The sequence below is a fragment of the Orcinus orca genome, chromosome 11 (assembly GCF_937001465.1).
Source record: "Orcinus orca chromosome 11, mOrcOrc1.1, whole genome shotgun sequence".
NCBI lineage: Eukaryota > Metazoa > Chordata > Mammalia > Artiodactyla > Delphinidae > Orcinus > Orcinus orca.
In genome coordinates this window covers 11,392,874-11,420,773 of record NC_064569.1, presented here as the reverse complement: position 1 = coordinate 11,420,773, position 27,900 = coordinate 11,392,874, and the positions used below count along the sequence as shown (strand labels likewise).

General features: G+C 35.3%; 1 protein-coding gene across 4 annotated transcripts in view; it reads right to left on the bottom strand.

Moving 5' to 3' along the window:
* ATF7IP (activating transcription factor 7 interacting protein) overlaps window positions 1-27,900 on the bottom strand; it is a 127,940-nt gene that overhangs the window by 39,181 nt on the left and 60,859 nt on the right. For all 4 annotated transcript variants that reach the window (XM_033408147.2, XM_049693868.1, XM_004281125.4 and 1 more), the window contains exons 4-6: window positions 22,255-22,400; window positions 20,440-20,577; window positions 10,001-10,066 (exon numbers count right to left, since the gene is read on the bottom strand). In XM_033408147.2, coding sequence (XP_033264038.1) covers window positions 10,001-10,066; window positions 20,440-20,577; window positions 22,255-22,400 — 350 coding nt within the window. The remainder of the gene's footprint in view (window positions 1-10,000; window positions 10,067-20,439; window positions 20,578-22,254; window positions 22,401-27,900) is intronic.

Sequence of the window (27,900 nt, the reverse complement as noted above, 5' to 3'; positions counted from 1 at the left end):
GTGCCTAGATGATAGCATAAGACATATCTTTATAACCTTTCTTAAACAGAACACAAAGAGTAATAAGCATTGAAGGAAAGATCATAAAGACTACATTATTCTGTTTATCAAAAGACAACTTTAGGAGTGAAAAGTAGAAGATGTTTGCAAGCCATATATTAGACAAAGGACTTATATTTCAAATATATAAAGCACCACTGTAAATCAATAAGAAAAAACAGCAACCAGTTTTATTTTTTTGTATCTTTGTTGGAGTGTGGTTGCTTTGCAGTGTTGTGTTGGTTTCTGCTGTGCGGCAAAGTGAGTCAGGTATGCGTATGCATTTGTCCCCATGTCCCCTCCCTCTTGCGTCTCCCTCCCACCCTCCCCGTCCCACCCCTCTAGGTCATCGCGGAGCATGAAGCCGATCTCCCTGTGCTATAGCTTCCCACTAGCCATCCATTTTACATTCAGCAACCAGTTTTAAATAATTGACAAAAGGCATAAAAGAGGACATCCAAATAACTGATAAACTTATGAAATACTGTTGAGCCCTACGTCAAGGACACCCTGTATCAAGGACACAGGACAAAAATTCCAGAATTAACCAAGCCCCCACTGCAACTGTTGCCATGGGCTCTCCTAATCTAAACCAGAGAGCCCCCCGACTCCGTATTAAGCAAAATAATCACCATGTAGTAACCTCAGAGCATCCTGACAAGAATGACCTAATGCCATCTTGCCAGCAGGAATTTTCTTTGTCCTGAGGCTATAAAAGTTGGCTACTAGCTCACAAAGAGGATCGGCTCTCCCTGATCTATCAGGAACGCGGCCCGCTGTATTTGCAGCACCCCTCACTAACTCTGCTTTTTGTCCTCAAGAAACTCACTCTTTTCTAAAATACTTCGTTTCTGGAAATTCTTCTTCCAACCCACACTCAGACCATGATAAATACTATTCAACATCATTAGTGATTAGGAAAATTACTTTAAAACCACAGTGGTATATCATTACACACCATTATATTGGCTATTTGTTGTTGCTGTTCCAAAACAGACAATAGCACGTATTTGTGGGGATACAGAATAATGAAAACTCTCCAGCATTGCTGGTATGGATGCAAACTGTGCAACCACTTTGGAAAAGTTTGTCATTATCCACTCAGTCTGAAGATATGCACATCCTTTGACCCAGCATTTCCACTTCAAGTTATACAGCTCACAGAAATACGTGCTTGTGAGCACCAGACACTTGCACAGATGCTCATGGCACATTATGTGAAATAGCCAGAAACTGAAAACAGTACATATGTCCCTCAACAGCAAACAGGATAAATAAATTGTGTTACATTCAGACTAAAAATGAATTAACTACAGCTATTCAAAACAACACATAAAAATCTGAAAAGCATAATGTTGAAAGACAGAATCCAGGCACAAAAGATTAAAAGCTCTATGAATCCACTGACATAAATCTTATATAAAGACAGAATAGGTTACCTTTCGGGAAAGGGTAATGACTGGGAGAGAGCAATGGGGAAGTTTATAGGGTTGTAATAATGTAGTTTTTAACCTCAGTGATAGTAATATTGGTATGTTTATTTGGTAAAAGTTCATCAAGCTAATATATATTATATATATCTATGTGTGTATACATGTGTATATATGTGTGTATATATGTTATAGTTCATAAATTATGTTCACAAATGCTGTAGGAAAGAAGATTAAATGTTTACTGAAGAAAAAAAAGAAAGGACACGACAGCAACTTGAAAGCAAATGAAAATATGAAATTCTCTGGTAAAAGTAAATACACAAACAAATGCAGAATCCTGCATTACTGTAAAGTTGGTGCAAAAATCATATAATTCTGGTACAGAATTTAAGTATAAAATATAATTGTAAATCTATGTTAAAGTATACACAATACAGGGCTTCCCTGGTGGCGCAGTGGTTGAGAGTCCGCCTGCCGATGCAGGGGACACGGGTTCGTGCCCCGGTCCGGGAAGATCCCACATGCCACAGAGCAGTTGGGCCCGTGAGCCATGGCCATTGAGCCTGCGCGTCCGGAGCCTGTGCTCCGTGGCGAGAGAGGCCACAGCGGTGAGAGGCCTGCGTACCGCAAAAAAAAAAAGTATACACAATACAAAAAGATATTATGAATGATATCAATAACATAAAGTAGTGGGAGGAAACATGTGACTGAAGTTGTTACTAGTTTAAAATAGGTGTAAACTTAAGATATTTTATGTAATCCCCATGGTAATGACAGAGAAAATACCTATAGAAGATACACAAAAAAATGAGAAATGAATTAAAGCACTGACACTACTAACTAATTAAGAAAATAAACAAAACACACAGGAAGTAAGAAAAAACTGAAGACAGACAAAACAGCTCCAAGACAAACAGAAAATATTCAACAAAATGGCAATAATAAGTTTGTCCCTACAATAATTACTTTAAATCCAAATGGATTAAATTCTCCATAGAAAGATATACCCTGGCTTAATGGATTCAATAAAACAACAACAAAAACAAAAAAAACCAAGATCCTGCTATATGCTATCAACAAGAGGAACACTTTAGGTCTAAAGACACAAATAGGCTGAAAGTAAAAGTAAGGAAAAAGATATTCCATTCAAATGGTAAGCAAAACAAAGTAGAGGTGACCATACGTATTTAAGACAAAATGCATTTGAAATCAAAAACTATTACAAGAGACAAAGAAGGACACTACATAATGAAAAGTCAACTGACCAGATATAACATTTATAAATATATATGGACATATCATCTATGCCTCCAAATATAGGATGTAAAAATTGGTTTTTTTTACAGAAAACCAGAAACACCATAATAGTAGGAGTCTTCAGAACATCATTTTATATAATGGATAGATGTTCCAGACAGAAAATCAGTAAGGAATCCCTAGAAATGAACAAGACTAAAGATCAAACAGACAAATGTAGAAATTTTCACCCAACACACATTCTTCTCAAGCACACACAGAACTTTCTCCAGTATAGATCATATATTAGGTCACAAAACAAGCCCGAACACATTTAAAACAATGAAAACCATACCAAATATCTTTGTGAATCACAATGGAATAAAACTTGAAATCAACATCATAAGGAAAATGGAAAAAAGTCACAAATATGTGGAAAACTTTTAAAAATCCAGTGAGTAAAATAAGAAATCACAATGGATACTAGAGAATATCTGAGATATATATAAACAAAAACACAACATACTAAATTTATGGGAAAATTGATGCAGCAAAAGTAGTACTAAGAGAAAAGTTTGTGGTCGTAAATGCTTACAAAAAAAAAACAACAAAACAACAACCCTCAAATCAACGGCCTAACTTTACACCTCAAGGAACTAGAAAAGAAAAAAACAAACTAAACTCCAAGTTATAAGAAGGAAGGAAACAATAAAGATTACAGCAGAAATAAATGACATAGACAATACAAAATCAATAGAAAAAAAATTTTAATTGGTAAAACTTTATCTAGATTACCTAAGAAAAAAGAAAGAAGGCATAAATAAACAAAATCATATATGAAACAAGAGGCATTATAACTGATGTCACGGAAAGAGAAGGATCATAAGACACCACTGTGGCAACAAATTGGATAATCTAGAAGAAATGGATAACTTCCTAGAAATATGCAACCTACTAAGACCGAATCAAGAAGAAATTAACTTGAACAGACCTAAACAAGTACAGAGATTGAATCAGTAATCAAAAACATCCTAACAACCAAAAAAGTCAAGTACCAGATGGCTTCACTGGGAATTTACCAGACATTTAAAGAAAATCAACAACAGCCCTTCTCAACTCTTCCAAAAAACTGAAGTGGAGGGAACACTCCCAAACTCAGTTTATGAAGCCCACATCATCCACCAAAGCCAAAGACACCAAAATAAAAGAAAATTACAGGCTAATATCCCTGATAAACATATATACAAAAATTCTCAACAAAATGCTAGCATATAAAATTCATCAGCACATTAAAAAGAATTACACAACATGGCAAAGTAGGATTTATCCCTGGAATACAAGGATAGCTCAACATATGAAAAACAATCAACGTAATACTCCACATTAAAAGAATAAAGGGAAAAAAACCCACATGATCTTCTCAATTGTTGCAGAAAAAGCATTTGACAAAATTCAACACCTTCTCATGATAAAAACACTCGACAAGTTAGGAAACTACCTCAATATTAAAAAGACCATATGTCAAAAGCCCATAGCTAATATCATACTCAATGGTGAATAACTGAAAGCTTTCCCTCTAAGATAAGGAACAAGGTAAGTTTGCACGCTCTCACCAATTTCTTCAACATGGCACTGGAAGGGCCTCACAAGAGCAATTAAGCAAGAAAAAAAAAGGCAGCCAAATCGAAAGGAGTAAAAGTATCACTGTTCACAGATGACATCTTATATTTAGATAACCCTAAAGAAGCCACACACACACGAAAAAGTCTCAACTAATAAATGAATTCAGCAATGCTACAGGATAGAAAATCAACACGAAAAATCAGTTACATGTGGAATGTAAAAGCTAAGACAAATTAGTGAATATAACAAAAAAGAAACAGACTCATAGATACAGAGAACAAACTAGTGGATACCAGTGAGGAGAGGAAGTGGGAGAGGGGCAAGATAGGAATAGGAGATTAAAAGGCACAAACTATTATGTACAAAATAAATAAGCTACAAGGATATACTGTACAGCTCAGGGAATATAGCCAATATTTCATAACAACTATTAAGGGAGTATAACTTTTAAAAATTGTGAATCACTATGTTGTACACCTGAGAGTTATATAATATTGTAAATCAACTATACCTCAACAACAAAAAAGAAATCCAATGTACATCTATATACAAACAATGAGCAATCTGAGAAAGAAATTAAGACAATAATCCCATTACAATATCACTAGAAAGAATAAAATATTTAGGAGCAAACTTAACCAAGACAGTAAAAGACCTTTACACTGAAAACTACAAAACCTTGTTGAAAGAAATAAAAGACACAAATAAACGGAAAGACATATTCATGGGGATTGAAAGACTTAATATTGTTAAAATGTCCATCCTTTCCAAAGTGGTCAAAAGTTTCAATGCAATGCCAACCAAAATCCCTGTCATTTTTTGCAGAAGTAGGAAAAAGCATCCTAAAATTCATATGGAATCTCAAGAAACCCTGAATTGCCAAAACAATCTGAAAAAAGAACAACGCTGAAGGCTTCATACCTTCTGATTTTAAAAGGCTACAGTAATCAAAACAGTTCGGTGCTGGAATATAGACAGACACATAAACCTGTGAAACAGAATAGAGATCCCAGAAATAAACTCTTATGTATACACTCAAATGATGTTCTACAAGGGTGCCAAGGCTACACAATGGGGAAATGACAGTCTTTTAACAAATGGTGTGAAAACTGGATATCCAAATGCAAAAGAATGAAGTTAGGCCATTAAACCACATACAAGAATTTATTCCAAATGGATTAGAGACCTAAATGTAAAACCTAAAACTATGAAATTCCTAACAGAAAGCACAGGGGGAAGCTTCATGACAGTGGATTTGGACAACGATTTCTTGGATCAAAGCAAAGGCAACAAAAGCATGAAAAGACAAAGAAGATTACATCAAACAAAATTTTCTGCACATGAAAGGAAACAATCAATAGAGTGAAAAGGAAACCTATGGAATGGGAGAAAATAACTGCAAATCATGTATCTGGTAAGGCGTTAATGTCCAGAACATATAAAGAACTCCTACAACTTAACAACTAAAATACAAGTAACCAGATTTTAAAATGGCCAAAGGCCCTGAATAAACATTTCTCCAAAGAAAATATGCAAAATGACCAACAAGCATATGAAAAGATGCTCAGCATCACTAATCAGACAAATACAAATCAAAACCACACTGAGATACAGCCTCGCATCCATTAGGGTGGTCACTAACACAAAACAGAAAAAAAGCAAGTGCTGACAAGAATGTACAGAAATGGGAACCCTTGTGTCCTGCTGATAGGAATGTAAAATGGTGTGGCTGCTGAAGAAGAGTCTGGAGGCTCCTCAAAAAACTAGTCACAGAATTACCATATGCCCCAGCGATTTCACTTCTGGGTATATATACCCAAGACTTTGATCTCAAAGAAGTCAAAGAGGTCACACCAATGTTCACTGCAGCATTATTCATAAGAGCCAGGAGTTGAAAGCAGCCCAAATATCCATCAATACATAAATGGATAAAGAAAATGTGGTATATACATACAATGGAGTATTATTCAGCCTTAAAAAAGGAAATCCTGTCACATGCTGTAACACAGATGAACCTTGAGGACATAATGTTTTGTGAAATAAGGTAGTCACAAAACAACAAATACTGTATGACTGCACTTATGAGATATCTAGAGTAGTCAAAATCATGGAAACAAAGTAGAACAATAGTTTCCAGGGGTTAAAAGGGAGGGGAAATGGGTTCTATGGGTACAGTTTCAGTTTTGCAAGATGAAAAATTTCTAGAGATCTGTTACACAACGATGTTAACAAAGGTAACACTACTGAGTTTTAGAATTTAAAATGGTAAATTTTGGACTTCCCTGGTGGCGCAGTGGTTGGGAGTCCGCCTGCTGATGCAGGGGATGCGGGTTCGTGCCCCGGTCCGGAAGGATCCCATGTGCTGCGGAGCGGCTGGGCCCGTGAGCCATGGCCGCTGAGCCTGCGCATCCGGAGCCTGTGCTCCGCAACGGGAGAGGCCGCAGCAGTGAGGGGCCCACGTACCACAAAAATAAAAAAAAAAGAACAACAACAACCAAAAAAAAAGGTAAATTTTATGTTAACTATTTCTATCATAATTAAAGTAAAAAGAATTTAAAATATTTTTTAATAAAAAATTGAAATGTAGGATTTAGATTCAATCTAAAATTTGTTTGAGAATCAATTATGTCATTGATTTTCATAGATAAAGGATGAGAAATATCTTGATATTTATTTTGCAGTAAAAAACTAGAAAGGATGAAAGTTAAAGATATCAGTCATAGAGGAGTAAAATAGATTAGATTATGCGTGTGGTCTTAATAGCAAACTGCCTATGAGGATTTTCTGTTCTTTCCGAAATTAATAGAAAATGTTTTAAGACAAACCTGAATAGTGGGGTTCACTATTAACTGGTTAATATCAAAGGACCAAGGAACAAATCCAAATAGAAGAAAAGCATCTGAAGTGCCATTGTTTGTTTAGTTATTTTCAGGATAAAGTTCTAAACATTCTTTCTACATGTCTTATTTTTAAAACAGCAAGACACAGATGTAAAAGTACAGTGGATACCATAATTAAAGGGAATTAAACACGAAAGAACAAAATCTTTGAAATTTCTACACATCTCTCTCACAAGAAGAAAACATTAACAAGAATGAGTTAGAAAGATGTCCAAGTTTTGAAATTTAAAATTGGCCTTGTTCACAAACTAAAGAAGGAAGGAACAAAATTTGAAAAACTGAATACTACACCTTAACATTTCCTTCAAGTGCCACATATACTAACTGTCCAAATTAATCTTTTCCAATCTTTAGGAATTACACAGTATTTGTCCTTGTTTCCATACCAGTTGTAGCCCTTCAAGACAAACTTTTCATGGATTGTAATATTTTCATTTTTATTCCTTAAGGTCTCTGCCTGTCTTCTTTAACTAAACAAACAAGACTTGGAAAGTAGATATGAGAACAAATTTGATATGCATAAACACTGGAAAAGTACACGGTGGGCAGCACTGCTTAGTTCAGACACAGGATGAAAGGAAAAAATGGAAATTCATATTGCACAAAACAATGGAAAAATTTCAAACTCCTATATTTGGTTGATGCATAGCAAATAAAGGTTAAACGAAGATTTATACCAATTTTCTAATGTAAGAAATAAAACAGCTTAGTTTTTATGCTGTGACAAAAAAACAAAGCTGAGAAAGTGGAGTTTAAAATCAGAGAATTAATTACATCATCGAAGAGGACCATAATTAAAAAATCTTTGGCTGTGGCCAAATGAGGGTTTGATGAGAATAGCCTGTGTAAACAAAGATAAAAACTATCAGTTGGGCTTCCCTGGTGGCGCAGTGGTTGAGCGTCCGCCTGTCGATGCAGGGGACACGGGTTCGTGCCCTGGTCCAGGAAGATCACACATGCCGCGGAGCGGCTGCGCCCGTGAGCCATGGCGGCTGAGCCTGCGCGTCCGGAGCCTGTGCTCCGCAACGGGAGAGGCCACAGCAGTGAGAGGCCCGTGTACCGCAAAAAAAAAAAAACAAGAGAAGAGAGATAAACCCATGCACATATGGTCACCTTATCTTTGATAAAGGAGGCAAGAATATACAATGGAGAAGAGACAGCCTCTTCAATAAGTGGTGCTGGGAACAAAAAAAAAAAAGAATACAGAGATGCAGAACAGATTAGTAGTTGCCAGGGTACAGGGAGTGAGGGTAGGGTTAAAGCAAGGTTGAAACTATAAAAGAACAGCATGAGGGAGTCCCTTTATGGTGAGGGAACAGTTCTGTATCTTGACGGTGGTGGCAGGTTATATAAATCTATACATGAGATCAAACTGCGTAGAAACACACACACACACAATTAATTCGTGTAAAAACTGGTGGAAACTGGTATGGTCTACAAAACTATTTAATAGAATTGTAACAATTTCTTGGTTTTGATATTGTACTACAATTATAGAAGATTTCACCATTGGGGGAAGCTGAGTGAAGGGTTCATAGGAGTCTACGTATTATTGCTGCAACTTCCTATGTATCTATCATTATTTCAAAGTAAATTTTGTTTTAAAAAGTCAAATAAAGAAGATATGAAAATGATTCAAGACAGAAAAATCCTACAGTAATAATGACTACTACTGAAATAATTATTATTGGCAATTACTATGTCCCAGGCAATGAAGATATCAAGACACAAAGAAATGTAACTTGCTCAAATGATTAAAAAAAAGAAAAGAGGAGGAAAAGAAAGAAATTGAACTAAAAACAATAGTGCAATGTACAAGTGCTATACTAAAAATACATATTACTGAATAACTAAGGAAACAACAAAAGCAAAAGTGTGACTACAGACTAGTTTGTGTGCTATGCTATGACACTTGGACTAAACTACATGGGGGAAACAAGGAAGAGGAGAACCAGGCTACTTGAGGCAGTGTATACTAAAACATTTTGGAGGAAATAACAGTCTAGACTAGGATACTGGCAAAGACAGGCATACCTTGTTGTACTGCACTGCGCAGATACTGCATTTTTTATAAATTGGAGGTTTATGCCAACGTGCATCAAGCAAGTCTATAGGTACCATTCTTCCAACAGTATTTCCTCACTTTGCATCTCTGTGTCACATTTCTTGGTAATTCTTGCAATATTTCAATATTTTATATTATTATTATATTGCTATGGTGATCTGTGATCAGTGATCTTTGACATTACTCTCATTGTTTTTTGTTTTGTATTTCTTAATTAGGTATGCACATTGTCTTTTTAGACACAATGCCATTGCTCACTTAATAGACTATAGTGTAGCGTAAACATAACTTCTTTTTTTTTAACGAAAAAATTTTTTACAAATTTGTGACTCGCTTTATTGCAATAATCGCTTTACTGCAGTGATCTGAAACTGAACCTGCAATATCTCCAAGGCATGCCTGTATGTAAAAAGAGAAACAAGGTAAGGCAAATCCCCAAAACACAATTTTAAAGATGGATAGAAAATACAATTTCAAGAATGCCTTATATAAATAGATTAATATGTACTGATGTATGAAAACAGTGAGGATTAGAAACGGTTAATAATTAGTTCTAGAGTAGCAGCTCTGGAAACAACATGCAGGAAGTGCACAGTATGAAAGCAAATTTCCGACCTGCAATAAAGAGTTTCCTCCTAAATCAGCACTTCCTAATATTACCACTTAAGGCTAAATATTAATTATGCAAGAATAGAAATTCTTACTTCTTGTCTTTTCTTAAGATCTTCTTTGGCTGCTCCAAAGCGTTTGGTTAACCTGGCTATCTTGGCCTAAAACGAGCAAAAATGAGACGGAAATCAAATGGCATTATAGTATTAAAAAGAAACCCATGCATACATAACAAGAAACCCACAGGTAATAGGATCCTCAGAAGATAGCTAACAGCAAAGGAAATAAGGCAAGTTGACTGTAAAACATATATCTGAAAAATACAGAAAATCATAACAAAAACGTAAACACTCTTAATTTTGTAAGATTGGCTTTTTTCCTCCTTGAACTGTGGTTGTTTGCTCACAAACCAGTATATTTCTGAATATGTGTGCTTGCGTTTGTTATTTTTTAACACAGTTGTAACCACACTTAATTTTCTCACTGAGAAGTGTATAGTAAGCATATCTATAAATCCCTTACTGATAGTACATATGAGTATATGTATGATATATTGAATCATTAGTTATACAGTCTCTTTCCTACTGGATGTGTTCAGTTGTTTCTTAACTAACTGTGTAGTCAAATAACATGCAATTAATAATTTTGTTCTTTCAGATTACTTACTTAAGCTACATTCACAGAGGTGGAATTCCTGAGACAGAGTGTATTTTTAAGGCTCCTATCTAAATGCTTTTCAGACAGGCTTTGTTAATTTACACTTTCAATAGCAATGTATATAAATGTTCACATGATATTACTCTTTGAAGTATTTAATTTCATATTGTGTTAACCTTTAAAAAACTGACAAAAATGTTACCTTCTTAGTGTTAACATTTGTCAGTGAGATTATTTTATTAATCATTTGTACTACTTATTAAACACTGCCTGATCACATATTTTGCCCACATACATATTCATAAAAATTTAATACCAGAGGCAGAAAGGAAAAAAATAGAAAAATTACCCCATCACCACATGAATATTTTCTTTGTATTTATTTCCTTTAAGTCTTTTACCAAGGCATTGCTATGATACTCAATTGTTTTTCTTGTGGCTGTTGCTGTCATTTTACGATAAATATATTTTTAAGAATTTTAAACTTCTGAGTGCGTTCATGAGGCCTGCCTAAGGAAGTGCTCTTCCAGATAATTTCAATTAGCCAATACAATCATATCATAAAAAGAAAATATTAATTACTTTTAAACCCTTTTTTCCCAAAATAGTCACTTCTAAAGAAGACCCCAAAACTTAAGAAGTATTCAAGTCCACCGATATGGTCTAGGCAATCAATTACCTATGACTCCCAAGGTGAAGATTTTCCTCAGGACTTAATTATTTATGCATATTATTAACACCCAAGGACATGTACAGCACATTTTTTTAAATTCTTAATATGGATTTACCTTCCTGTAACTAAAATATTTCAAGTAATTTTTTCAAGAAAGGTATATGAGAAAGTGTTTTCTGTACTCCAACTTATACAAGAATGTCTTTCATTTTTTCTTTTGGCAGGCTATCTAGTAGGTATTCTATAAATTGCATAATATGTATACTATTATTATTTGCCCTTAAAAATGAAAGCAAATTTAAAACATTATTTTGTATATGTTATATATGGGGAAAGGTCTAGAAGAATAAACACCAAAGCTAACGGTGGTTACCTCTAGAGGCTATGATTGGCAGGCAGTGTAAAGAGAGCTTCAATTTCATGTCATATACATCTATAGTATATTCAAATATTTCTTAAAAAAATTTTTTTATCACTTCAAAATTTAAACTACTGGCAGAGGAAAAAAATAACAAAATTTAGACACAGACATGCTTTCTTCTGCCATTTAATATCATAAAAAAGAAATCAAAGAGCAGACTTTTTGTGTTGTTTTAATCTAGGGAAACTACAATTTTTTAATTATAATTCAAAATATCTGTCATAATATATCTAAGATTGGGTCTCTTTTTCTGGCAAGTATTCTGTGAAATCTTTTAAAAAACTCTATAAACAAGTCATTTTTTTAGTGAAGGAGGTAATATTCTATTACTATATCTTTGATTACTACTACTATTTCATTTGCTCTTGGTTTCTTAGGCATATCTATCATTTCTTGTATAATGGCACAATGGTACCTGTTTAAATAAAAGTTGCATAAATTGTTGGGATTCAGACACACTGGGGCCTTGTTTAGCAAACTACGCAAACCAAGAATTTCTTTGTTATTTACCAAGGAATATCTCAGGAAATAATTCTGTGTGGGGGAAAAAAAAAAGTAATCGTATATCGTTTGCCTAATAACAAATGTTAGCACTCAAAAACGCTAGTGACACATGGTATTCATTATTCAAAATTCTCTCGTGGATTAGGCAGCCACAGATTTACTCATTGAGGGAGGCGAGTGGGAGGAGAGACTGAAAGAAAAAACTGAAAAAGCTATTTTCAGTTAAAACTACTTAAAATGGCATTTTATAAATCATAACCAATGGAACACTGGATTCCAGAGTGTGTTGACAGTTTTTCCATTAAAAAATCCAGTTGAAATATTGAGTATCCTGAATTTGCATAGTGATTTGAGAGGAATCAAGTCTTCCTATCCAGGAAATGGTAGATCACTGTTGACTCATGCTTTCTTTTTCTGTCCGTTTTCTTCATAATGGTCTTGAAATTTTGTTTTTCGGTTTATTCTTAAGTATTTTCTTATTTTTAAATGTCTACCATATGTGAAACCGTTTTCTCATTACAATTTCCCACTGGTTGTTGCTGATGTACAGCAAGGCTACTAGAATATGTTTTCCTTTTATCAGTTAGTTGCTAAGCATTACAGTTTATCATTTACCATTATTACTCCTCATGCCTTTTTCCTGTTTTATTTTATTGCCCTGTCACCAAAGTTCTAAATAGCAGCACAGATAAGGCATCCTTGTCCTATTCTCAACTCTAGTGGAAATATTTCCAAAGATCCACTATTAAATATGATATTTATAACAGGTTTCTGATCATCTTTATGAGATTTAAGGTACTTCCCTCCTATTTTTTCCAACACCTGGTCAGTTTTAGCAAATCCTCCTTGTTTGGTATCTACTGAGATGATCACACAATTTACATCCTTCTTCTGTTAGTACAGTGAAATATAATGGTTAATATTGAACCAGCCTTACATTCATGAGAGAAACCAATGCTGGAAAATAAAACTGGCCTATATTTGTTCTTTTCTAACGCCACAGAATTCCACAGTTGGGTGTGCTTCATAAAATGAGGCCTCATCTTTTCCTATACTCTGGAAGTGTTTATATGAGAAGTGAAATACCTGTTCCTCAAATGTTTGTCAGAATTTTCTGGCAAGGCTTTTGGGGCCTAACGATTTCTTCAGAAACAGATCTTTCACTACAAGTGACTACAATTTTAACAGAGTTCCTCATAATTTTCAGCTTTCTACTTTCTTCTTAGATAAAATGGACTTCATAGGTATAAGGTTGTATATAATAATGTTCTCTTAACTTAAAGAATCTCCTCTAGATCTTTATTTCTTGCCTTTTTGAATCCTTATACAGTTTATTTGTACTTTTCTTTGTAGATCAAAAATGTATCTACTTTTAAGGCTTTTCAATAAGCTTTTGTCTTTATTGCTCAATCTTCAAAAAGGGTCAGCGTTTTTGCTATTTCTATTAACTCCTTCCTCCTTCTCTGGGTTTTAGTTTGTTATTGCTATTTTCCCCTAGCAAAGGAGATGCACATATAATGCTTTTTTATTTTTCTGTTTGTTAGTAATAAATTAAAGTTATAAATTTCCTTTTGAATACTGCATCAGCTTTAACTTACAAGTTTTAATATGCAATGTATTATTATAGTTCTGACCTAAAGAGTTGAGAATGTCCATTTTTAAATTCCTCTTTGTAATTACCTGGAAGTATGTTTTGGGGGAAGGTACCATCTGGGAGAGGAGAAAAGCTAAATATCTGTCGATAATTTCTAATTTTACTACATAGTTACTACTGAATCCACAACAAATGATGGTGGTTAGCATTTTAAGATGCTCTTAGAAATCACTACATTTCTAATGTGACAATGCATTAAAGATATATAAACCTAAAAATTATATGTTTTCCTACTTAAAAAATAATAAAACTCGTGGACATAACTGTTTGGATTTACCTTACAATTTGACATCTCTGAAAAAATGAAAATACATAAAACTTTTTCAAGATTCAGAAAGCAACAATCCCTAAACTAACACAGAAAATAATTATATAATGAATTCTCCATATATTCCAATGTTGACAATTTTTTCAGCTCTTATAAAATATGTTTAGTACACAGAAAATAAGCTAATAATTACAAACAGGCTTTATGGACAAAAGTCATAATACACAGTGAACTATTATTTAAAACTTAAAAATGACTTTAATCAAGAACTAGTCCATTGAAAAAATACATAAGAATGGCAACTAATTTGAAAATCCATAAAAATCTAACTTCCTTTATGTATAGAGAAATTTATACATTAAAAATTATAGCAGAATAGAGACCTTCATGAGTTCCTTCTAGAGGTAAAGTCCACATTACTCAATTCTATCCTCTTACCACAGTTTTTAATGTATGGTAAATTTTTATACTTATGGCAAAGGATCACAAGTCCTTTAAAAGTCTATTTTTTTGTAACTGCAGAGTTAAAAAAAAGAAGAAGCCACTAATACTAAAATTAATAATATTAAATTATGTATTCCTTAAAGCAAAATACCTACTAAGCCACGGGTGATTAATTATTTGCTTTCAATTGTGTTTTGACTTTGAATGCTATAAAACTTATACTGGATTCTGCCAAAGGAAGTCAGGTATAATAAACAAATATATATGCATATCAGGAAGATGTACTCATCTACTGCTATGATATGAGATACAGAAGTACTATATACACACTGCAATATTTTCAAACAGTTTACTGTCAGCTCTACCTAAAAATAGTAAATTATTTAATAAAATACACAGTTATCTGCTGAAGCATATGATAAAGTAGGCTTTAAGTTGAAGAACTTGAAAACAATAATTATTAAAATATTGAAAGAGTAAGTGACATCACCAAAAATGCCTGAGTGGAAATTCAGGGTTGTCTCTTCCCCAAAGCAACTAATTAGCTTGCAAGCATTGTTGGAATCTATTCAAAAACTTACAATAGCTAAGGGAAGACTTAGGGAATAATAAAGCTGCACTTTGCAGTATGACAGCACTGAGGTCTTTTAAAATTGTCCTTTATGATTCCCCACACCCAGATCAGCAGCAGCTATAAGGATGACAGCTGGGATACCTGAAGCAAGTTATGAGTGCCACAGGAAGCAATATGCACCTTATTTTCTCTAGTAACTCCCTCAAGAACCAGCACAAAGGCTGGCCTTTGATTCACCCAAGTCTGAGTAATTCCCAAGGCTGGGGCAGCATTCCAGACAGATTTTCCCAAAAAGATTTAAAGGTGCTGGTATTGGCACAGCAGCTTGAGGCATAGAACAATTTGGACAAAGAATATAAAGAAAAGCCTGGGATAGAAAAGGGCAGAAAAAAGACACACAGCAAAAGGGGGCTTTAAAAGCTCTCACCCATGTCAGGAAATTGAGAAGAATATCTGAATGCCCAGGGCAGAAAGCATGCTCAGAAATGGGCTGAAAAGACCCTAAGCTTTCACCTCTGACTGGCTTTCAGAGTCTGTGCAAGCAGGAAGAGAAGGATAAGGCAAGTCTGATAAAGCAGGTTGTAAATGGCCTAGATTAAGTGTGGAAGGAGTGCTCCAAAACAGGCAATCTGCTAAGACCTGGGAGAGTAATTTTTTTCCTTCTTTAAGCTCCAGGCATTTAAGGTAACTGTCAAAACACAAGCTGACCACTAAGCTAATAAAACACAGACTTTAGTGGTCACACACAATAATGAATACATACTTTCCAAAAATAGTTGAGAAAACTCACTAAGCAAGCAAACAACAAACCACAACAAGCAGCAACAACAAACCCTGGACAGGACAGGAAAACCTGATTTTCTGAACTGCCACATTACAATATTTAAAATATCCAGTTTTCAACAGTAACAACAAAAAAAATTAGGAGGTATACAAAGAAATAAGTATGGTTTATTCACAGAAAAAAAAAGAATTAACAGAAATATAGCTCAGGCATAGGACTTACTAGACAAAGACTTTAAACAGATGGTTTTAAATCTATTCAAAGAGCTAAAGGACACAACAGAAAAAGAACTTTAAAAAAAAAAAAGGAAAATAATGTCTCACCAAATAGAGAATATCAATAAAGAGACAGACATTATATAAAGAAAACAAATATAAATTCTGGAGCTGAAAGTACAATAACTGAAATTAAGAAATTCACCAGAGAGGTTCAACAGATTTGAGCAGGACAGGGCTATAAAGGAACAGTTTTGTATACTATTGAAGATAAGTAGGTATTAATTCAAGATGTTAAGTGTAATCCCCAGAGTAATCACTAAGGAAAAAGCTAAAAAATTTACAGAAAGAGAAAGACAAAAAGAATCAAAATGGTTCACTAGAAAAAAATCAATCACAGAAGAAGGCAGTAATGTAGGAATTAAGGGGAAAAAAGGTGGAAGACAAATAAAATGGCAGGAGTAAGTCTTTCCTTATCAGTAACTAATTTAAATGTAAACAGACAAAAACTCTCCAATTAAAAGGCAGAGACTGGCAAAGTGGGTAATAAATCATGACCCAACTCTATGCTGTCTACAAGATTTCATCAAAATTTGAAACTTCTGTGCATTAAAGGACATTATCAAAAAAGGAAAGTGAAAAGAAAACTTACACAGTGGGTAAGAATATCAATAGTTATAAATCGTGTATTTCTAAGTGTTCAGTATCCAAAATATGTAAAGAACTCTTACAGCTCAACAACAGAAGGGCAAAACAAACAAAACAAAAAGAACTTGAATAAATATTTCTCTAAAGAAGATATGCACATGTTCAACAAACACAGGAAAAGATGTTCAACATCATTAGCCATTAGGAAAATGCAAACCAAAACCACAATAAAATATCACTTCACACCATTAGGATGTTATAATAATAATTTTTAAAATACACAGTAACAAGTGTTGGCAAGGATGTGTAGAAATGGAACCCTCACATTGCTGGTGGGGAGTAAAATATAAAATGGAGTAGCTGATCTGGGAAAAAGTTGAATGTTCTTCAATAAATTAAACAAAGAATTACCATATGACCCACAATTCCATTCCTAGGTATATGCCCAAAAGATTTGAAAACAGGTATTCAAACAAATACTTGTATATGAATGTTCATAGCAGCATTATTTACAATATCCAAAAGCTGGAAACAACCCAAATGCCCATCAAATGTTCATCAGCCAAAGAATACATAAACAAAATGTGTGTGCATGTGTGTACACACACGTTGACATCTTGAATTAATTCCTACTTATTTTCAATAGTACAGAAATATAAATATTACTTAGCTATGAAAAGGAATGTAGTATTGATACATGCTTCAACATATATGAACCTTAAAAACATTATGCTAAGAAAAACAGGCCAGACACCAAAAGTCACATATTGTATAATTCTGTTCATATGAAATATGCAGCACAGGTAACTCAGTAGAGATAGAGAGCAGATTCATGCTTCCCGAGGGTTAGGGGGAGGGGGAAATGAGAAGTGACTGTTCAGTGGGTACAAGGTCTTCTCCTGGATTGATGAAAATGTTTTGGAACCAGATAGAGATGATGAACATACAACAGTGTGTATGTACTAAATGCCACTGAAGTGTAAACTTTAAAATGATTGTTACCTGAATTTTACTTCCATAAACAAAGAAAGAGATGGGAACTAAATTGGGCTGAGTAAAATTTAAATAAATGGCATGGTAAGGGCAGATCATAAATGAACGGGAGAAGCAATATGAAGTCAGAGGCCTGAAATAAAAATACTATGGACATTAATACTCTGTAGGACAGTGAAGCAACTGGTGGGTATTAGGAAAAGTGGATCAAAGTCTAGGAGATCCAAATTACAAACTGAAGAATGAATACAGGTTTAAACTGGTACACAGTTGAGCAAACTGGACTATACAGAAGAGAATGAACAAGAAGTATTTTAGAAAGATGAGTACAATCCTTGAGAAGGACCAGCAAAGACTTAAAAAGCAGTACCAAAGTGGTCATGTAAAAGGTTGTTACTATAATCAAGAAATTGGGTAATGATGGCCTTGCAGATAGAAGCAAAAGATAGACTTTTATAAGAAACAAAAATAGTTGTAATTTGGCAACCCACTGTGTATATGTGAAGTGATACAGAGGAATCAGTTTCCAAGAACTAAAAAATTGTGAATAACAGGAACAATGGGAAGATATTCCTTGAAGATTTTTCTAAGAATTCAAGAATTGTGAGTAAGAGGAACAATGTGAAGGGGGACTTATTTGTGGAGAAGATGATTGGTTTGATGTTGGAAAGATTCTGAGGCTACAAAGAAATATCCAAGTGCAAAGGTTTATTAAATGTTAGATGCAGACTTGCATCTTAAGCAAGACTATAAGAGTCAAAATCTCAGGTTCTAGAAACACAAAACCATAGATGCAGCCACGGGAGTGATAACAAACAACGAATGAAATTACTTTCTTAAATCTTCAGACATTTTCAATTTCTCATTCAAAATTCTTAACAGTACTAGTAAAATAAAGTTTAATGATGAGACAATCCAACACTATATAAGGACCTGCTAAAGGTAAGAAACAGGACTAGTGGTGTCCTAAATGATACATTACAAAATTATTAATAATAAAGTATTTGTAGTAAAGTCTCACTGTAAACAAAACTAACAATATGAAACTAGAAAAGTAACTTGTAGGCTGCCAAATATAATACCTAAATTCTAGTCACATTTGGTTGCAATTTGCTTTTAACTGTGAAGAAGCGACTTTATTTTCACAGACCACTTCTCCCTCATTTGTAAAAAAGGCTCTATAAGTGGTTTGCAAGTCAGCGTCTGAGACTATGCTTATATAGAATGAATGTACTGATAAAATTTTCCAGTTTCTTAGTCTTGGAATAAAATGAATTACTGCACCATGGTACCGTGTGCTCATTTCAACTGATTAGAAGCTCTAGCAGTACACGTTAACATACAGATGTATTTAATAAAAAATTAAAAGTAGTAATTATTAATAAATATAGATTAACAAGCTAATATCTTTAAAAAATACGATTCATGGGAGAAGTAGATTAAAATAAAAAGAATCACAGCAAATATTATTTAGTACTCATGACATTTGAGATGATGCCAGCCTTTCTTCACTGAATGAAGAAATGTTTAAGATGCACTAAGTCAGATTATTTCTGAAGCTCTGCTATGGGTTGAACTATGTATCTCAAAAGTATATGAAAGTCTGAACCCCAAGTATCTCAGAACATGACCTTATTTGGAAAGAGGGTCATCACAGAGGTAATTACAGCTGATTCTTGAACAACATAGATTTTAACTGTGTGGGTCCAATTATACATGGATTTTTTTTCAATCAATATAGTACCTATATTTTCACTTTACAGATCTTTAAATTAAGTGTGGGGAAAAGTTTGTGTTCAATTAGAGATCAACAGATGTGAAATCAAAACAATTAGGGCTTGAGTTCCGATTCTATCTGAAGTGTTTCAGCTACTGCCTGGGGTGAGTCATTTATCAACGCCTTCATTTTTTTTTTTTTTTTTTTGCGGTATGCGGGCCTCTCACTGTTGTGGCCTCTCCTGTTGCGGAGCACAGGCTCCGGACGTGCAGGCTCAGCAGCCATGGCTCACGGACCCAGCCGCTGCGCAGCATGTGGGATCTTCCCGGACCGGGACACGAACCCGTGTCCCCTGCATCGGCAGGCGGACCCTCAACCACTGCGCCACCAGGGAAGCCCAACTCCTTCATTTTTTGAAGCAGATACCAGTGTACAGATTTTCAACTGCAGCGGGTGGGGACAGCACCTCTAACCTTCACATTGTTCAAGAGTCAACTGTAGTTAAGATGAGGTCATACTGGAATAGGGTGGGTCCTAATCCAATATGACTAGTATCCTTGTAAAAAGGGAAAATTTGGAAACAGACAAACATACAGAGAGAGCACCATGTGAAGATGAAGTCAGAAATCAGGGTGATACTTCTACAAGACAAGGAATGCCAAAGACTGTCAGTAAACCATCTATAGCTAGAGTAGACATAAGGAACAGATTCTTCCTCACGGCCCTCAGAACCAATCCTGACGACAGCTTAATCTTGGACTTCCAGCCTCCAAAACTATGAGACAATACATTTCTGTTGTTTAAGGCATCCAGTTTATGGTACTTTTTGTTAATGGTAGCCCTAGCAAACTAATAGAGGCTCCTTTTATTTCTAATACTTAAAAGTTAAATATACTTTATTGTCAACTTCAAAAACATATCCCAGAAAGTAAGTTATAAAAATGATGACACACGGATATGCAATTCAAGTCAGTGTACAAACCTGTAGTTCAGTTAAAACTGTTTTATGCCTCTTGTTACACTCAATCTTTTCCACTCGTGTTTTCAATTCTGCCAATGTCTTATCAAATACACCACACTGTAGCGCACACAATTTTTCTTCCAGCAACCACTGTACAACCTAAAAAAATACATATTCCTTTGTTATAGCAAAAAAGGAATTTCAAGCAAGCAGCAAACAGTAAATATTCTGAAGTACTAATAAGATAGTACTAATATATTAATTAAAAAAAAATATTGGCATCCATAACACAATGCTATCTGCTGAAATCCTCCACTTCTACATATATAATATCTACTATAACACAATAAAATGTACTAAAAATAGAAAATTTCCAGAGGGTGAAATTTTTAAAACATTTTGAAATTGAAGTTTTAATATTTTCTTCCCACACCCTCTACTGTGATTTAAAAGAAACCAGTTGAAGGTAAGGAGCAGATTTTAAATTTTCTAATCTGTTACAGATGATATTTTTGTGAGACACTAAGAATGTCACTGCACTATGAAATTCCTATAAAACATTTCTAAATGCCTGCTCACAATTTCCATATTTATCTCATTATGGACCCATAACAAACAGGACACACAGTGCAGCCCACAGACCATCCCCAAATTACACTGCTCTAGAGGAGTAAACCCTCAGTACACACAGAAGTATATTTCAAAATGCTTTCTCATAGCTATCTTCATATTTCTAATAGCTCTATAAGAAAGACTAAACAAGCATTATTATCACCATATGGTTAAAAGAAAAAAGACACTGGGAGGAAAAAAAAGCCACTTTTGTACTGCCTCTCTGTTCCTTTCTCTAATGGGGATATTTATACTTTATCTGAGTAGAGGAACACTGGCCTAGAGTATTTATAATTTCACCATTAAATCTATAAGAGCTTGAAAAATTTTCACCTGAGTCTTCTATTCTTCTCTTAAAAAGGCATTTGTCATCAATATTTGTGAACACATCTTAAAACATATATTAAATACTTTATATCTTCATTATTTCTATCTCTAGTCTAACACATATAGGAGGAAGTTTCCAAAGTCTGTACTTTAAATATTCCCTTTCCCTAGTCATTCGAAAGCCTTGTCCATACCATTTTTAATACTAAGCCTAAGGTACATAACAAAGATTTTAGAACATAGGGACTTATAGCCATGAAACCAGCTTATGACAAAACTTACAAAAAGTAAAATGTTAACACTAAGACTCTAATGTTTCCATTAGAATAAAGTTCAATATAGAAGAAAAAATAAAAGCTGAAAACTGGTATTCAGTTTTGTTACTAAAGCAAATAAGAAAAGAAGCCATGGGCTTCCCTGGTGGCGCAGTGGTTGAGAGTCTGCCTGCCGATGCAGGGGACACGGGTTCGTGACCCGCTCCGGGAAGATCCCACATGCCGCAAAGCAGCTGGGCCCGTGAGCCATGGTCGCTGAGCCTGTGCGTCTGGAGCCTGTGCTCCGCAACGGAAGAGGCCACAGCAGTGGGAGGCCTGCGTACCACAAAAAAAGAAAAGAAAAGAAAAGAAAAGAAGCCATAATTTCTCTCCCATTTTTAAAATTACTACCATATCTAAAAAAACAAAACAAAACAAAAAAACTATTTAGCTTCAAAAGAGTCATAAGGAATTTTATAATTAAATTATTAAGGGTAATAAGCTTAACCAATTTCTTCAAGTTCTTTCTTTCTATGAAAAAGCTGAATATTTCAGTAAAATACAGAGTAATGTCAAAAATCTAATAGAATAAAGATGGTGGTGTTTTTTGTTTAATATGGTTTTAACTTATAATCTCTAACACCTTTTGTAGCTTCTGGTTTATATCTCCTTTGGCTGTAATCTTTACTTGAAACTCTGCCTCATATTCTTCTTCCATATATCGACGTCGTTTGGACTGTACATTGTCCATGTCCTCTGACTTAGAACGTTTTCTTCTAAAAAATTCACCTGAGAAGAAAAAGCATAATGACCAGTCAGCTGTTTTTATTATACGTAGACCTTAATGCCTCTTTCCATCCTCAGGAAGATATTATTTCTAGCTATCAAAATAGCACTCTCAATAAATTATTTTATGAATTGTTTTTGTGATCAGAAAAGTAAATAGATAGCTTTTACCTTAAACTTGAAATGATTTTCAATATGCTAAATAAGAACCTCCGAACACTAAATAAGTAAATGTACAAACAACATGAACAAAGAACATTTTTTCCTTGAAATCTTCGTATTAAGATGGAAGCTCAACTAACAATATGGGATGAGAAGAAATCATCTCAAATTCACTCCTTTCAGTAAATTCTCTAGTGTATATGAATTCTCTGACAAAATACAGTATTCATTCACAAGTCACAGATTTCTCAGTATTTATTCTCACATCACATGCTTCTACTAACTGTGCATAGCTTTAATTATTTAATTCTTCATCCTCAGTAAATTTTCTTCCTCAGTAAGTTTAGGAAAAATTCTTTCTTAATCACCAGCCTTAGGAAAATAGTATTAGTTATTCTTAACATATCCTAATAAATTTCAAATATATAAAACTAATAAAATTAATGTCATTATAAAGGTAAATTTGGTAAAGAACAAACATTCAAAGACCTTCACTTAGAAAATTTGTTTCAAATATTGGTAACACTCATGAGATCATAACATATTTTATATGGTTTCTTTTTCCATATAGAAACAGGGAAATATTAAAATATTAAAATCTCCACACTATCTATGAGCCTATTATTAAAATCCAATTCTATTCTACGATTTCCCTTGTATCAAAACTTACATAGTCACAGAGAGATAAGGTCAAGATGGCAGAGTAGAAGTAGGTACGCTCATCCCTTCTTACAAGAACACTGGAATCACAACTGCAGAGCAACCATTGACAAAGAAACACTTGAACCTACCAAAAAAAGATACCCTACATCCAAAGACAAAGGGGAAGCCATGGCGAGACAATAGGAGGGGCACAATCGTGATAGAATCAAGTCCCATACCCACCAGGTGGGTGACCCACACACTGAAGAACAATCATACCACAGTTCTCCCACTGGAGTGAAAGTTCTGAGCCCCATGTCAAGCTTCCCAACCTGGGGGTCTGGCAACGGGAAGAGGAGGCCCCAGAGGGTCTGGCTTTGAGGGCCAGCGGGATTTAATTGCAGGACCTCCACAGGACTGGGGGAACCAGAAACTGCACTCTTAGGGTCTTGTGCACATCAGGACCCAAGAGAAAAGAGCAGTGATCCCACAGGAGACTGGGCCAGACCTGCCTGCTAGCACTGGAGGGTCTCCTGCAGAGGTGGGGAGTGGCAGTGGCTCACTGCAGGGACAAAGACACTGGCAACAGCAGTTTTGGGAAGCACTCATTGGCATGAGCCCTCCCAGAGGCACCATTAGCCCCACCAAACTGCCTGTAGGCTCGAGTGCTGGGTCACCTCAGGCCAAACAACGAAAAGGAAAGGAACACAGCCCCACCCATCAGCAGACAAGCAGATTAAAGTTTTACTGAACTCTGCCCACCAGAGAGACACAACCCAGCCCTACCCACCACCAGCCCCTCCCATCAGGAAGCCTGCACAAGCCTCTTAGATAGCCTCATCTACCAGAAGGCAGACAGCAGAAGCAAGAAGAACTACAGTCCTGCAGCCTGTGGAATGAAAACCACAATCACAGAGAGGTAGACAAAATGAAACGGCAGAGGATTATGTCCCAGATGAAGGAACAAGATAAAACCCCAGAAAAACAACTAACTGAAGTGGAGATAGGCAACCTTCTGGAAAAAGAATTCAGAATAATGATAGTGAAGATGATCAAGGACTTCAGGAAGAGAATGGAGGCAAGGATTGAGAAGATGCAAGAAATGTTTAACAGAGACCTATAAGAACTAAAGAAGAAACAGAGATGAACAATACAATAACTGAAATGAAAAATACACTAGAAGGAATCAAAGCAGAATAACTAAAGCAGAATAACTAAGGCAGAATAACTAAATAACCTGGAAGACAGAATGGTGGAAATCACTGCCGTGGAACATAATAAAGAAAAAAGAATAAAGAGAAATGAAGACAATCTAAGAGACCTCTAGGACAACATTAAATGCACCAACATTCTCATTATAGGGATTCCAGGAGGAGAAGAGAGACAGAAAGGACCTGAGAAAATATATGAAGAGATTATAATTGAAAACTTCCCCTAACATGGTAAACAGTCACCCAAGTCCAAGAAGCACAGAGAGTCCAAGGCAGGATAAACCCAAAGAGGAACACACCAAGACACATAGTAATCGAATTGGAAAAAATTAAAGACAAAGGAAAAATATTAAAAGTAACAAGGGAAAAACAATAAGTAACATACAAGGGAACTCCCATAAGGTTATCAGCTGATTTCACAGCAGAAACTCCGCAGGCCAGAAGTGAGTGACACGATATATTTAAAGTGATGAAAGGGAAGAATCTACAATCAAGAATACTCTACCCAGCAAGGATCTCATTCAGATTTGATGGAGAAATTAAAACCTTTACAGACAAGCAAAAGCTGAGAGAGTTCAGCACCACCAAACCAGCTTTACAACAAATGCTAAAGGAACTTCTCTAGGCAAGAAACACAAGAGAAGGAAAAGACCTACAATAACGAACCCAAAACAATTAAGAGAGTGGGAATAGGAACATACATATCGATAATTACCTTAAATGTAAATGGACTAAATGCTCCCACCAAAAGACACAGATTGGTTGAATGGATACAAAAATAAGACCCATATATATGCTGTCTACAAGAGACCCACTTCAGACCTAGTGACACATACAGACTGAAAGTAAGAGGATGGAAGAAGGCATTCCATGCAAATGGAAATCGAAAGAAAGCTGGAGTAGCAATACTAATTTCAGACAAAACAAACTTTAAAACAAAGACTGCTATAAGAGACAAAGAAGGACACTACATAATGATCAAGGGATCAATCTAAGAAGACATACCAATTGTACATATATATGCACCCAACATAGGAGCACCTCAACATATAAGGCAAATACTAACTGCTATAAAGGGAGAAATCAACAGTAGCACAATAATACTGGGGAATTTTAACACCTCAGTTTCATCAATGGACAGATCATCCAGGCAGAAAATCAATAAGGAAACACAGGCCTTAAAAGGCACATTAGACCAGATGGACTTAACTGATATTTATAGAGTTTTCCGTCCCAAAGCAGCAGAATACACATTCTCAAGTGCACATGGAACATTCTCCAGGATTGACCACACGCTGGGCCACAAAGGGAGCCTCAGTAAATTTAAGAAAATTGAAATCATATCAAGCATCTTTTCTGATGACAATGCTATGAGATTAGAAATAAACTACAAGAAAAAAACTGTAAAAAACACAAGCATGTGGAGGCTAAACAATATGCTACTGAACAACCACTGGATCACTGAAGAAATCAGAGAGGAAATCAAGAAGTACCTAGAGACAAGTGAAAATGAAAGCACAATGACCCAAAACCTGTGCAATATGGCAAAGGCATTTCTAAGAGGGAAGTTTACAGAAATATAATCTTACCTCAGGAAACAAGAAAAATCTCAAATAAACAACCTAACCCTACACCTAAAGCAACCAAAGAACAAACAAAACCTAAAGTTAGTAGAAGAAAAGAAATCATAACGATCAGAGCAGAAATATAGAGACAAGCAAAGATAAATGAAACTAAAAGCTGGTTCTTTGAAAAGATAAACAAAATTGATAAACCTTTAGCCAGACTCATTAAGAAAAAAGAGAGATCACTCAAATTAATAAAATTAGAAATGAAAAAGGAGAAGTTACAACTGACACCACAGGAATACAAAGGATCATAAGAGACTACTACAAGCAACTGTATGCCAATAAAATGGACAACCTGGAAGAAATGCACAAATTCTTAGAAAGATACAGTCTCCCAAGACTGAACCAGGAAGAAACAGAAAATACGGACAGACCAATCACAAGCACTGAAACTGAAACTGTGATTTAAAAACTCCCAACAAACCAAAGTCCAGGAACTGATGGCTTCACAGGCGAATTCCATCAAACATTTAGAGAAGAGCTAACTGCTACCCTTCTGAAAATGTTCCAAAAAATTGCAGAGGAAAGAGAACTCCCAAACTCATACTATGAGGCCACCATCACCCTGATACCAAAACCAGACAAAGATACCACAAGAAAAGAAAATTACAGGTCAATATCACTGATGAATATAGATGCAAACATCCTAAACCAAATACTAGCAATCAGAATCCAACAATACATTAAAAGGACCATAAACCATGATCAAGTGGGGTTTATCCAAGGATGCAAGGATTTTTCAATATCCGCAAATCAATCAGTGTGATACACCACATCAACAAACTGAAGAATAAAAGCCATATGATCATCTCAATAGATGCAGAAAAAGCTTTTGACAAAATTCAACACCCATTTATGATAAAAACTCTCCAGGGCTTCCCTGGTGGAGCAGTGGTTGGGAGTCTGCCTGCCGATGCAGGGGATACAGGTTCGTGCCCCGGTCTGGGAGGATCCCATATGCCACGGAGCAGCTGGGCCCGTGGGCCGTGGCTGCTGGGCCTGCGCTCCGCAGCGGGAGAGGCCACAGGGGTGAGAGGCCCGCGTACTGCAAAAAAAAAAAAAAAAAAAAAACAACTCTCCAGAAAGTGGGCATACAGGGAATATACCTCAACATAATGAAGGCCATATACGACAAACCTACAGCTAACATCTTACCCAACGGTGAAAAGCTAAAAGTATTTCTTCTAAGATTAGGAACAAGACAAGGATGTCCACTCTCACCACTTTTATTCAACATAGTTTTGGAAGTCCTAGCCGCAGCAATCAGAGAAGAAAAAGAAATAAAAGGAATCCAAATTGGAAAAGAAGTTAAACTGCCACCGTTTGCAGATGACACTATACATAGAAAATCCCAAAGATGCTACCAGAAAACTGTTAGAACTCATCAATGAATTTGGTAAAGTTGCAGTTTCCAAAATTAATACACAGAAATCTGTTGCATTTCTATACACTAACAACAAAAGACAGAAAGAGAAATTCAAGAAACAATCCCATTTACCATCACATCAAAAAGAATAAAATACCTAGGAATAAACCTATCTAAGGAGACAAAAGATCTGTACTCCAAAAACTGTAAGACGCTGATGAAAGAAATCGAAGACGACACAAACAGATGGGAAGATATACCGTGTTCTTGGATTGGAAGAGCCAATACTGTCAAAATGACTATAGTACCCAAGGCAATCTAGAGATTCAGTGCAATCCCTATCAAATTACCAATGACATTCTTCACAGAACTAGAACAAAAAAATCTTAAACTTTGTATGGAGACACAAAAGACCCCAATAGCCAAAGCAATCTTGACAAAGAAAAACAGAGCTGGAGGAATCAGGCTCCTGGTCTTCAGACTACACTACAAAG